General features: G+C 41.1%; 1 protein-coding gene across 2 annotated transcripts in view; it reads right to left on the reverse strand.

Moving 5' to 3' along the window:
- The window catches only part of MYO16 (myosin XVI), a 580,200-nt gene that overhangs the window by 164,962 nt on the left and 400,362 nt on the right, over positions 1-14,876 (reverse strand). For both annotated transcript variants that reach the window (XM_045772942.2, XM_087864977.1), the window contains exon 21: positions 14,428-14,500. In XM_045772942.2, coding sequence (XP_045628898.2) covers positions 14,428-14,500 — 73 coding nt within the window. The remainder of the gene's footprint in view (positions 1-14,427; positions 14,501-14,876) is intronic.

Consider the following 14,876-nt stretch of genomic DNA (forward strand, 5'->3'; position numbering starts at 1 on the left):
AAAGAGAACAATTCACAAGGATAATTACGGCCATGCACATCCACTCGTTCCATGACCATTTAGATCGGTGACATATTGACTCAAGAACGTTCCACACCAATTAGTCTATTGAGATAAAGCATTACAGGATTGTTTGAGAAGTCAAAGAGAAGAGTTTCACCTGGTATTGTTGACTTCATTGGGTCTGATTATTCAATTTAAAGTGAGTATGTTAAAAACAACAAGTATAATTACAACATTAACTCACAAAGTTAGGGTTTAAAATACAGTTGAGTATCTCAAAACATTTCCAAAAGGAAATTATATCTGGGCTCTAGTCAACAACTGAGGATAAAAGGTGGGTTTACCAGGAAGGCCCAGAGACAGAAGAAACATGTCCGGCCTCCTCACTTGTGTTACGTATCCATGATGGGCAACAGAACGTGCGTTTCGTTCAGAAAGAATAACTGCTCTAAGACTCTGTTGTAGAAATTATTTTATCAGAACTATTATTCCTCCAACTGTCAATTTTTCTCTTCCCCCCAGGAAGCAAATATGTTATTTCTTAATCTTAAAAATTATCTTAAAATACTAAAAATCAATAAAATACCCCAAGTCTAACAAAAACGAAGTCTTACACTTCCTCTCTAGGCTATCCTTTCACTTTTCTGTTTTCTTTTCTAGCAAGAAAACCTCAAAGGAGTTGTCTTTCCTTATTATCTCTAATTCTTCTCCTCTCCACTGTTGAAGCCACTCCAAAAAAACCGTTGCCCACCCCCCAATGTTTCACCAGAATCACATTGGTGGGAGTCACCAATGACATGTGCATCCCAAATCCAGTGTTCAACTCTTGGTGTTCATTTTCCTTGACCTCCCAGCACTACCTCATGGTAATTCCTCTGCTTTCCTGGAAAGCTGCCTCCACTGTCTTCCAGGACACCATGCACTCATGGCCTTCTGCCTCTCGAGCCTCTCTGTCTACACCCACGTCCTTCATGAGCTCACTCGGTCTCACAGGCCATGCACGCGTGAGCCACTATATTACACCAGGCAAAATCCAGAAATTGCTTAGAAATATTTAGAATTCAGTAACTCACTGAAACTAATTAAAGATGAACAATTTATATAAGTCAAAATAACTGATAAAAAGCTTTTAAAAGAAAATCACATCTCATCTGCAAAGGAAACAATATCTAGGATCATATGTAATACGAATGTGCTATAGTTATATAATGAAAATGCCAAAGATCTTGTAAATCACAGACTGAAATAGTCACTGGAGGAAAGAAAGACCACCTTAGGGTTCTCTTTTGCACATATCCAAATTCTTCTCCAAGTGTGGTGTCATCGTAACATCTGCTAAGTGGGAGCTCTTCGTAGACAATCCTGTCCCTCTACTGGGAGCTCATGGTTTCTCTCTCAGACATATAAGAGAACCCCTTGGGTTCCAGCTTCCAATCAGCAGGCCAAGCCACTTTTGCAAATGACCAACACCAGGAATGCCTTAATTCTGCATATGGATATCTGCACCTGCACATGAGGGCGTGGCTACTCGTGGTCTAGAATAACGTGTGCATAGAAAGAGTCATTTTCTCACAGATCCAGCTATTTGGGAGGATGGGAGTTGATGGGATTCTACAGACATGAAGTCTCAGAGGAAAAGGTTTCAGGGAAGAAACAAACCTATCAGCGCAGGGCATCGGTCGGAACACTGAGAGAGTTTGTCCCGAGACCGATGGTGTAATTTCAGGTTCCATTCTTTACTTCTTACCAGGACCAGAATTTTGTGCGCAGACACAGCTCAAATGTCTTCAGAAACTGGTGACATAGTGACAGGACTGTGGGCATGGGGCTACCTTGACCAAAGCATGATTGGACAGCAGAAAAGGTAGGGGCTCAGATGACCTAATGCAGTCAAGTTATTCCAACAATGAATGTACACTGATATTTTGTTACTAATATAACAGGTGGAAAATAATCAATACAGAAGGATACCAAATAACACGTTTAAAGAATAACTATATTAAAAATAAGATCTGAATACCCTATCTGGATACTCAAAGAATAACAGAAGTAGTTCTTATTAGCTCCACGTCAGAAAATGATGGTCCAGGGCTATTGCCTTGTCTCCAAAAGCTGTTTTTGCATCTCTGACTTCACAGTAAAGAAAAAAAAAATCACTTTTGTAAATCTGGTGATAAAATGAATGTCTGTAGACTGAAAAAGCTTTCCTACTGCATTCTATTGCAAAATAAGATCTAAGTTAAAACTAAAATAAGAACCCTGCCACATTGCTGCTGTCTTGGAAATTACTTTAAAACCTAAAGAACTGGAGACAATTCATTTAAACTTAGAATTGCTCTTTGCCTCATCTTCTTCCTCCTGCTACTCCGGCCAGGGTCTCTGGGATTTCTTGAATTTTCTTCCTTCTATCTGATTCGGCCAGTAGCTGCTAGAACTTCTCCTCTCTACCCCTTGACAACTAGAGTTCATGAGATACAGGCAAAATTGGACGTTCTTTATGTTTAACCTAAAACTTTCTTAGACAAACCCTCACTTTCACTCATCAATTCTCTGAATATAAAAATATTGCAACCCCAGTCACTCCAGGTGACAACATGCACGTAAGACATTTAGCTCGACATGCTTGGTTGTTATGGCAAAAACAACCTGAATGTGGACACGGACCAATAAAGTCTGCACATCATAGCTGGCAAGGAAAGAGACGGAACTCATTCTTTAAATATCCCATGAAAAATACTTCCTTCCTTGTACCTGATACAGCCTAGCTTCACCCCCATCCACTTGCTTTGTTCCGTCAAAACTAAGTGAGACCAGCTGACCAAGATCTGTGCTTAACTTATTCTTCAGAGTCTAAATTTCCAGATGTGATTCTGGAAAGACAAACCCTTTCCATAAAACAGTGTCGCCTCTGTCCACAGTAGCAGCACCCCCAGGAAAGTCATACATTTACTTGTTGCTCTCATTTGATCATAAACAAAAACCAGAAATGTCTGAAAATTGTTGTTGCAGACGAAAAATGGAAATCTTAAAAATTATTTCACTTTGTTTAAAAAATATTTTGAGATGTTCCCCCAATCTAATCAGGTGTTACACTCCTTTAATACCGAAGTAATTTTGTTACGAAAGATGAATCAAGGCTACCAAAGACTGTTAAAATTCAGGGTGAACTATTTACAGTAAATGCACGGAAAATAAATGACTCCCGTTATGGAATGAAACTGCTGGAAAATACTCTAATTACGTGATATACACAGTTGTCATTTTTCAAACTTTTTGATATTAAAAAATACATTAAATCATTTAAGATAAACACATAAATAGATTCTATATCTCAGCAGTCCGAGCTTCTACCAAAGAAGTGGTTTAAAAGTGGTTATGGAGAGTATGCCTAAATGTAGTAATTTTAGGCAATGGATTGCTCAGAAGACAAAGGTGGAAGCCATGAAAAATAAGGAGATGTCTGATGCTGTGTGACGCCTGATGCGTCACTGTCGGTCACTACGTTACTGTGCGATGAAGCATTCCAAAATGGGAACAGCCCTGGCCGATTCTCTATTGTACAAGAAATACCAAATTACAGGACATGGATCTCTCCCCTCGGTTGAGATGCCCTAATTGCAGATACTTAGATGTGGATGTCTCGAACACACTGAACAGAATTCTCTTATCTCGCATTCAAAATAGACGGCTGGTCTGTAGTTGCAAAAATTACTTTCCATGACAACCTGACTAAATCCTCATGCCCTGGATGCGTCACAGCTGAGCATCTCCCTGTACACCTGGCTGGTCTGACTGACGCAGGTTTTTTTATACTACGGACATTTCAATTGCTATTGTTTAACTAATATTTTACTGAAAAGTGCCGAGTCTTGGCTTCGCTGAATTGCCACTATTTCAGGCAAAATGGTGGTACCAAGTGGGATTGTGATCGAAGCCACAGTAAAATTAGAAAAAGCTAGAGGGGGCGCCTGGGTGGCTCAGTTGGTTAAGCGTCTGCCGTCAGCTCAGGTCATGATCCCAGGGTCCTGGGTTTGAGACCCACGTTGGGCTCCCTGCTCAGCGGGGAGTCTGCTTGTCCCTCTGCCTCTGCTCCTGATCTCTCTCGCCCTCTTGCTCTCACTCTCTCTCTCTCAAATAAATAAATAAAATCTGAAAGAAAGAAAGAAAGAAAGAAAGAAAGAAAGAAAGAAAGAAAGAGAGAAAGAAAGAAAGAACGAACGAGCTGGAGGGGGTCAGAGTACATCTTTTTCTTCCTTTTTTTCCTTCCCTAGGAAGGCCTAAAGTAATCTGCCAAACTTCGGCTACCAGAAAAAGGATCTGGCCTGTGTTTTTGGATACAACAACTCGATTTCTGACTCTCCTGGTCAAGATGACTCCATAAAACATCAGCTTCTCTACCGAGCCTCGACATTTTTAAGCTGCAGGATCCAATGGCATTTTGTGGCATGGGGTGATCAGAACAATACATCCGAACCTTGTTTTGTACATCATGTTCTTTGCATTTGGAGGGGGAAAAAAAGAAGTCATTTATTAAAATCCCATAGGGAAAATTCCAGCTTGATGTGTAAAACTGAGTAGGCTGGGGAGTGGTTTTTGACTCGCAGGCTTTATTACACGGGTGCTCTCTGAAACTGAAATGTTTTGGTGTTTCTAGCAGAGAAGACCAACGCTGAGTGGTAAAGGTAATCACAGGGAGCATATACAGTTCAAACTGGAATGGTTTTCAAACTCATTTTGAAGTAACGTGTACATCACAATTTTCTACCAAACCAGTTTGCCTTTCCCAATTCTATATTGTTTACAGCACCCACTGTTTGAACCAAAGTTAAAATCTAAAAAGAGCATTGTAGCAGGAACTTCAAAATTGCCAGTAAATGTGGCTAAGGGAGCTAATATGAATACACAGCATATGTCAGACACCGAGCTGAAAATGGAAAAAAAAATGGATCCCACCAATAAAATGGTGGCCACACTCATGGCCAGAACCTGCTTATTCCTGATTCGGCTTCACTGGACTGCTGTGTTGTGGGTGTATATGTGGGTGTGTATTAAACACAACAAGAGAAAGATACGGGGAAAGATGTTTCTAGGCAAATTAGTTTACATTTCTAGAAGCATCAACCTGCACTGATGACTGAGAAGATGATTGACTTCAGTACTTTGACATCATCCATCAGAATCATAATTGGGTTCCACTAAATTTCTGGGTATTCCTCGGAGTATCCTGAATGTGAGTGAAGGTGAGTATTTACAGATGAAAACGAGCAATTATTAAGTACTGCTTAATTAGCACGCACCCTTCTCTGATTAAAATACATGCTTTGTACATTAAGTGCCGTTGCTAACTGGTTTAATAATAAAAATTATGCACCCCTTGGAAACACTCTTTAGTAACAGAATATTATTGCTTATCCAGATGGCCTATCATTTGTATTAATGACAAACTTAATTTCTTGAGTAAATTTTCACCAACTGTTCTCCCTTTATTTTTATTACTCAGTGAAATATCTCTGAAGCAAAAATACAATAGAGCCTGACATTTACATCACAGAATTAAAGGAGGAGGTTAATTAAAGCCGACTCCAGCTGAAGGCAGAGCCCCAGGCGTGAGACAGCGATTCGCATTCTTCCTGCGCACGGCAAATGCCTCGGAGCTTTTACAGAATGCTGATGTCTCGGCCTGACCCCAAGCCAATCAAGTGAGAGTGAGGCCCAGACACTGACATACTTAAAAGCTTTCCAGGTGATATTAATATGTAGACATGGTGAATACACTGAAACAGATGATAGTACAGAGCATACACAATCCATTTACTGATTTGTTTCTCAATTAATACAGATATGTGTCTATAATACACTAATGAAATATTGTTAGATGGTGCAGGAATGATGTCAGATCTCAGTCTATATTTTCCACACGTGTGTAGCGGAACACTAATTGAGATGTCAATTGATATTGTCTAAAAAACAAACAAACAAAACCACTAAATCAGAACTCCACTGGAGAACACTGAGCTCAGCTAAGCTGAGCTAATGGGCTTCTCTGCAGGACTTCTCAGGGCCTTTCCTGTGCTGAGTATACTGTGAATCTCTACCTTACTTTTTCAAAGCACGCCTCGGGGCTTGCCAGATTGCTCTATGTTCTTTCCCCAACAAATCAATCATTCCCAATTTTGACACATTATCTATAAAACAGCAGGTGCAGGGGCTGGTGAGGGAATGGCACCTCTCTGATTTGTTTCAGCTTTGAAAGCCTATAATTCATTTTGCCTTCTTTGAATGTCCTATTACGGTAGAGGCCTTTCTTCTCTCTGTCCTTGTTTAGGGAGGTCTGTTTACTTTCTCTTAGCACCATCTGTCTCAACCTGATAGACCACAGGGCCTCTGCCAACACTCTGATGTCATGTACAACTAGAGGCTTAGGGCACCATGTAGGCGCTGCACGCTGGGCCTCTTCTGCCTGGGAGCCTTGGTCAGCAGGTAGCCCACCCACGCCAAGCCCCTGCCGCTGCTTCGAGGTCTTCCCTGGATTTGCTTGGGTTTCACCCTTTCCAGTCTCCCTGCCCCTCCACTCCTCTTTGGTGGATTACCTTTCTACACAAAGCAAACGTCCTTGCAAACGTCCTCTGGTTTCCCTTTGAACTTTCACAATTAAACTCTGCAGAAGAGGTTCTAAGCAAATGTAGATGGAAGTTACTTCACAGGCGTAAAAACACTGTCTCTAGTCAGGGGCGCCTGGGAGGCTCCATCGTCTAAGCAGCCAACTTTTGGTTTCAGGTCATGATCTCAGGTTTGTGGGTTCGATCCCCGCCTCAGGCTCCGTGCTCTGGATGCAGTGAAGTCTGTTTCAGATTCTTTCTCTCCCTCTGCCTCCCCCTCCCCGCCCTGCTCACACTCTCAGTAAATAAATAAATCTTTAAAAAAGAACATTGTTTTTATTCAGGCAAAAACCACTTTCTCAACATTTCTCTTACTGATTCTCTGACTTGGAGCAACACAGGCTCATAAAATAAATTCAACATTCTAATGGGCCTAATTCATACCTGTATTCTCCTTTAATGGGAGTAATCACTGTTCTGGGATTTGAGGGATTAACTGAAGGGATCGGCCAACAATAAACCCATTGGCCAAACCGACTGTCATATTCTATATAATCATCTACTAACATCAGAATTGGAAACTACAAACGAAACGAAAAAAAGTGTTTTGAGATATTTTGTATGATACCTTGTCCATAAAATATATCCTTCCATTTACACAGAAGCCATGCCCAGTTGCTGGAAACATAACTTCTGGTCAAAATTCTCATCTTTTAAAGCTTCGGGCACTATACTTTCCAACAAAAAATAAGTGTGTGTGTGTGTGTGTGTGTGTGTGTGTGTGCGTTTAGCAACAAATCTCAGCTTAATCAATATGCCTTCTCATATTCACTTGTTAATGCAGGCCTAAAAACAATAATATGTAATTTCTATTGAAATATCGGTTCTTTTTAAAATAGTTGTCATTACCCAGGATTAAGTGCAAAGCTAAGAGGCACTGAATAAATAACTAGCTCTCAGGACAGTGGTCACAAGGTGGCAAGGACAGGGACACAGCAAGCCCTCGGAGGGCTGGCCTTGGGGCCACGGATCCACGTTCCCTGCTGGGCCAGCAAAGCCTTCCCCAGAGGGTTGCTGTGGGAGTCCGAGATCATCCAGGAAAAGCATCCGAGTCACAGCAGGGCTTCGAGAACTTGTAGCCATTAATGATTATTAGCAGAAAACTACATGAATCTATATTCCTGGTTAGCACATTTGGGCTTTAGATCTGAACACTGACTATTGTAAACGTGGGCTTTTCCTTGGCTAGTCATCACTACAAGAACTCGAAGCGCTCTTGTCTAACGTGATCTGATGTACATTTTCAAATCCATTTCATTCCTCTTTCAATGTCCTGTAACATCTCCTTTTCGTCATTCTGGTGGTATTCTGCAATAAAATAGATACCCCTGCATTCTCTAATGTATTTATACATCGTAAGAGGATTTGGTGAAAAACTCCACGATGGGGAAAAGAAAGAATGTCAAAATTTACTAAGATTTTATTTCTACATTTAATAGAATAAATGCTGTTGTGTCCTTAGAGAAATACAAACAAATATCCTCATGGGCAGGCAGCAGGCAGCATTCGAAGATGGAGAGTAACAACCCACATTTACGTCTGGCTTCAGAGCACCTGCGGAACTTGGGGGGAGGGCACACAGCTTCGGTCCCGAATTCAGAGCCTCGTGCTGTGTCCTTCTGTGACTTACTTAAATTATCCGAGCCTTGCTTTCCATAACACCAAATGGTAATATTTTTTAAGTTACAGAGTTTGGAGGGGAAAATGTTATTAAATGTACAGTTCAAATTGCTTTTCCCTGCCTCATTTTTTGGTTTCTTCAAAATTAGCTTTTTAAAAACTGTCACCTGAAGACTTCTTTTTTTTTTTTTTTAGTTTTATCTTATATGTATGTATGTATGTATGTATGTATGTATTTTTCAGTAGGCTCTACACCCAACGTGAGGCTTGTACTCATGACCTTGAGATCGAGTTGCACGCTCTACTGACCGAGCCCACCAGGCACCCTGCCCTCCTGCAAGAAGACTTCTAGTCATACTGCTTTTTAAAAAATAGAACCCAATATTAGTGCAACAAAGTACATTAAAATAGCCTCTCATTATTTAATGTCTGTTTCCCTAGAGGACCTCAGTAGCACTAGACTAGTATTCCGCTATGTGAAGAAACTAAATTTTCTCATTCAGATTTTTCTTAAACTGAGTTGAATATTTAATATATGTACAATCTTGGACTCTAAATGTGACGTGACTTAACAATAAAATATTTTTTTGTTTTCGTAGATCAATTGATTGAGTGCTAAGTGGATTAATATTGAAACCTACTTTTTTTTTTTTTAAGTAGGCTCCATGCCTGGTGTGGAGCCCAACATGGGGCGTGAACTCATGACCCTGAGGTCAACAGTCAGATGCTTAACCCACTGAGCCACCCAGGTACCCCAGATCAATACTGAAACCTAACAGTTGTCAGGACATTAATTATGGTGAAAATTGCATGGGTCCTGCTGTCCTTGGAGCTAAAATGGCAACGTTTTCATGTCCGATTAGAACTGGTCCTTCTCCCATTTGCATCGTACAGACCACACCACATGCCTGCACACTTCTTGGTGCCTGCAACAGGGCCTGGAGCTTCGTACACGTGCAAATAATGTCTGTGGAATGAACGAACCGTAGACTGCCTTGATACAAATAAGCCAGAAACAGGTCCTTCTGGGTACTGTAATGACGGTCTCTGTCACAGAGCAGAGACTGTAGCCCTCACAGCTCTCCCATCTGTAAAATGGGATACCCCACGGGAAGGGTGATGATTTATCCTTGTATCATTTCCAGGACAGTGATTTCACAACTAAGGAGTTTACGGTATTTTTTTTTCGTGAGTTTGTCCAAAATATATAATCTCATTTCATAAAATTATAGAAGTCAAGTTATCTGGCTTTTTTAGTGTTTGAACACTTAGCTCAGGCCTGAATGAATTAATGTTCATCTGGACTTTCCAGTAAACCTCAGTTTTTAGAAGAGAGTTTGTAAGCAGGCAAACATTTCAAATCCTTGACAACTCTTCCGGAATCAGCTTAGGTGAAGCCTGGCTTGAAGATAGGTCATGTATCACAATTTTATCTTCTGCAACAGAAGCTTTAAGCTTGAACAAATGTATTCTCTCTTCAAATTCTCCTATATTCTTACAGTAGGTTGTTGATACGCAATGTTACTAGATTCCACAGCTCCAAGTGTTTCATTATACACAGCTGCATTTTATGTGTGTAGTGGGAAATGTAGGAAAATTATTGAATGTTAAATCATCACTTTCCATGACTTTGTTCTTTGTGCCTTTGGTAAAGATCTGTAGTATGTAGAGCTTTGCAATCCCATTTGTTAGGCATGGAAACAGTCTAGCATTTATTAAAATAAAATTTATGTAATCTCAAAATATTCTCATTTACTTAGAATTGTATATTAAGGACAGTTTTAGCATATTCCACAGTGAACAACGTAATGAACCCCCATCTGCCATCAATAAACCTAAAGAATTATCAACTCATGGCCAATTCTGCTTTATCCATTTTCCTACTACCCTCAAAACTAGACTCATTTGAAGTAATTCTCAGACACTGTGTCATTTAATTGGCAAGAACTTTAGTTCTCTAATTCTCTAAGATCTGAAGACTTAGAAAACACATCCACAGTACCTTTAACACACATAATTTCTACCAACAATAATTTCTTCACTTCATCAGATATCCAGATTTTACATTATGTTAGTTAACTCATAAATTTTATACTTAAGCAATTAAGGATCTACACAATGTTGATGTGTTTAACTGCTCTATTTCTTAGATCTCTTTGAATCTATAGGCTAGCTGCCTTCTTCTATATTTTTACCCTTGCACTTGAAGAGATCAGGCCATTTGTCCTGTATGGTTTCCCGTGCCTGGAGTTTGCAGAGAGCATCCTCATTGTTCACTGCATCATGTTCCTCTGTCCTCAGTCCTTGTTATCTAGTAGTTAGCTCAGGAAACTTCATTATATTCGGGTCTCCTCTCTTCCTTCCCGCCCTCCCCACCCTGCTCTCTTTCTTGACAAGAACAATTGAGAGGCATCTTGCGTGCGTCTCTTTTTGCAATGTTAGCCGTCACCGATACCCCTGCCTTGATTCCGTCTGTACTTATCGGGAGCAGCAGATTGGAGCTCCTCTAACTCTGCCATTCATTCTTCAGTTATTTGTAGCAGGACCGCCCCAGGTGACCTGTGTCATGGCTTAGGGAGGACGGGCATCTCTAGACACCAAGCCCTTTTGTCTAAAGTACGTGACTTTCAGGAGCCCTCTACACTGGCCCCACTGAGGCTAGCTGCTTCATTCTGACCACGTCAGTCTGGCTTCACTCCCATCATGCTCCAGACATGCTAGTTTTAAACTCCATAGGAGTTACTGGTTTGCACGCTCGTGCTGCATCCAGCTTCTCTCTCAAGTTCTCTCATTGTTTGCCGTGACGTCTCACTCTTCTTGCTTTTCCAAATACATCATCACATCTGGAAGTGGAAATATTGTTACTCTCTATCCTACTTTCTAATGCCTCCTATTGCTCTCTCCTTTCTGGCATCATTGACGCTGTGATGTGTAAGGGATACCCCAGACTTGTTCACTATCTTTCTGTTTCTTGAACATTACAAACTTGGGATTCACTGCCTGCCTGACGCTGGGGGCTCAGCTGGAGAGGCTTCTCCCTCGATGCGTTAGGAGGTATTTTTACAGAGCTAGAGATAAGCGTTATATGATGAAGGAAATAGGGTTCATAAAATGCGGGTATTACATAACACAGAGAGAGCTGGCAATAATGTAACTATTTAAATAATGAGGGTGGTAGATTCAGAGCCTCCCAAATCACACTTTGGGGCTCCGACTACTCAGGATGACCCCCCTTCCAATGAACCGTCCAACTACTGCTGAGATACATATGAACATACATATATCTAACTAGATAGTCATATGTTTTACTCTAACTATGATTTTTATTAGAATATGTAAAGTAGCCCTAAATAGAAATGAATCATTAAAACAGGATTAGCATTTCCTATTAGCTGAAATAAATTCTCATCTAAAGAACCGCAAAGGCCCATCTAATCTTCTAGAGCTGCTTGGGGACACTGAGGTCGGAGATGCTGAGGTTTTGAAGTGCGTCTCAGTATCTCCTCAAACTGTCCCTGTTCTAAACGTTTGTCAGGCTTCGTATAGAGGAACAGCTGGGATATATATGTTTGTTCCTGAGCAAGGAAACCACTAGGAGATCCACTATGAAGATGTTTTCTTATGAATTCATTCTTGAGATTTCAATGGAAACTGTATTTGTTCAGCTTCTATTATATAAGAAATGCTGTACCAGACACAATTCAACCCTGCAGGAGTTGACATTCTAGCAAACGACTGATAGATGGGTCAAAAAGCTCAAAACAGAATAAAATAAATACTTATGAAGGCACTAATACTCTTCTGGGTTTGATACAGAACACAGTGTTGATTTGTTAAACATTTTGTTGAAAGTTTGCAATGGAATACAAAATAAACGAGTTCACATTCTATTAGCAGCTCAAAATCTAGAATGCGACATTCAAACCAAAGCCTTTGTGATAAGTTCACATGCAAACTTAGAAATTTGCTGGGTCGCCTGGGTGGCGCAGTTGTTAAACGTCTGCCTTCAGCTCAGGGCGTGATCCCGGCGTTCTGGGATCGAGCCCCACATCAGGCTCCTCCGCTGGGAGCCTGCTTCTTCCTCTCCCACTCCCCCTGCTGTGTTCCCTCTCTCACTGGCTGTCTCTCTGTCAAATAAATAAATAAAATCTTAAAAAAAAAAAAAAGAAATTTGCTAGATCCACTGTAAGCTGAGATTTGGATTCATCACAAAGAAAATAATTTTATTCTTCTAAATGGCTCCTACAACCAAACAAACCTAAGAAAAAGGGACAGGTTTTTAAAAAATTTTTTTTTTCCTAACTTAAACCTAAGAATTGATCTTGAGATTCTACCCAGAAGCGTCTAAAACTATCATTTGGTATTTAATAGAGACTCCTTCTTTAGATTGAAAACATGCCATTCCTTGTTCTGTGAAAAATCTCAGCCTGTGAATATATTCTAAAATACATAATTAAAATACTTAGCAGAAAGAAAGAAGGAGGGCTATAGGTAACTGTAGTAAAAAAAGTGAGTTTTAATCAGAAAACAACACACAGGTGTGTCCGTACCAGTCATCAGCACAGGCTGGACGGGCCGGGGTGTGGGGGGTGGAGCCGGTGCTGGGAGCCCTGCATTGCAGCGGCCGTGACAGGACCCCCCACACCTGTGGTTTCTGCCTGTCACTTACCAGGAGATGGAGAAACCAGGGAGTCTCACTGGGGACAGGAGAGCCTGTATGTTTTTAAGGCAATAACATCAGGACTCAATACTGCTGGCCAGACGACCTTCAAGGACTTGTGTCGAGAGCCGCATCTCGGTCAAAGCCCGGAGACCCAGGTCTGTCGCGCCATTTTACCGATCAGTCTTCTAACTACCCCCTGCCTCTGTACACCACTAGCTTTCTTACAGTAGGTGATGAATAAATCAAACCACAGTCCTCCTTTTGCCACTCACCCACGGATACAGAAATCTGAAAGGGGGAGAAATCTGTGGTCTTCCTTGTCTGATTTCATACCAGACTTTTAAAAGTTTGGTAAAGAACATGATTCATGATGACTCATCCTGGATTAGGTGAGTCAACATGATTTAGGATCTACTCACAAGATGCTGCACCACTTTATACGAAAAAAAAAAAAGCTGAATTTTAAAAGGTTTTCGAGTTGTCCTGACTTACAACAGCGGTGGTGGCTCTCGCGGTTTCCTACCCGTGGACGGCAGCTAGAAATTGACACCGGAACCCTTAGAACAGTCATCTTGTTAAGTCCCACAGCTCTGCAAGCCTCTTGCTGTCCTGACTTTACAGCCCAGGAAACCTCATTACTGATGTTTGCTCCCGACCAAGACAGCTCTGCTCGTAGAAGTCACAGAACAGGGTTTCAAACTCCCATCTGGTGTCATTCACCACCACGCTATCTCCCTTAAAAGAGCAAAGCCAACAAGTGATGTCATTATTAACAGCGTCCCCTAACCACGATGGCTGTGACTCTTCCCGTGCTGTAACACAGCCTGGTTTTCTCTCTCCGCCCCGTTTCTCTGCACAGGCTCGCCTCCCCTTCTCTGCCGGCTGGGGCAAGTTCTATTTCTACTCTCTCTTCTCTAACACTTAATTTTTAGATATACTTACTTCGATTAAATGATTCATACATTACTATGGAGATCCTTAAAAAAAGAACTACTGTTTTTCAGAGTGCCCTAAACTGTAAATGGATTAAAAATCATCAGTGCCTCTTGAATCTATTTTTACGAGTTTCCGATAGTTGTACGTGTGAATGTCACATAGAGACGATTCCTACAAATAACAGTATTTAGCATAATGCAGTGTTTCCATTCTGATTTTTGGCCAAGGTTTCTGAAGACTTTTGCCCCGATTTTACACGGCGATGCCCTCGGTCTCTCTAACCTGGTTGAAAGAGCATCCCCTATCTTTTAAAACAAGTGATTCTGTTCTTAAAAAAAAAAAATGATTATGCCAGTTTACAGATAACATAATAAGGATGAATATGTCCATGAACCAGAGATATAAATTTTAAAACCGGACAGCAAAATACTTAATTTAATTCTGTATTTGCAAGTAATTATGCAAATAGTCTCTCCTGAATTAAAGAGTTCACTTATTAGTTGAAAAGAAACACATTATATAAAGTTTCAAAAGAAACCCACTTACTTGTTCAAATTCATTCTTCTGAAATTCCTCAAAACCGAAGATGTCCAGTATTCCAATATCCAAAGTCTGTGGACTGAAAGGAAACAAAGAATCAGTGAGCAAGCACACTTAGATCTGCAAAGATTATGTTATGATCTTCCTAAGGAAATCCTTACAAACACAGCCCAAGAAAGAACATGATACTTGGGCGTCCACTTGGAAGCAAGCAATGGGAGTCCCCCGCGATACTCCTGCTTTCGAGGTGAACTATGTCCCCTGCCTTCTGCTGCCATCTTGAGAGGTCCAGCCACAGACGTGGAACCTCAGGGTGAGTAGGGAAAGGGGGCAGAAAACCTGGAGGGTGGCAGGAGCCCCAACAGCCTGCATTCTGCAGGGAATGGGGGCAGCACGCCCGGGGAGAGGGCAGGTGGAGGCTGCTTACAAAGAGAGACCCAGATGATTCTGGTCCG

This window comes from Ursus americanus, chromosome 10, assembly GCF_024610735.1.
Source record: "Ursus americanus isolate L20-20 chromosome 10, mUrsAme1.1.p, whole genome shotgun sequence".
In the NCBI taxonomy this organism is placed as follows: domain Eukaryota; kingdom Metazoa; phylum Chordata; class Mammalia; order Carnivora; family Ursidae; genus Ursus; species Ursus americanus.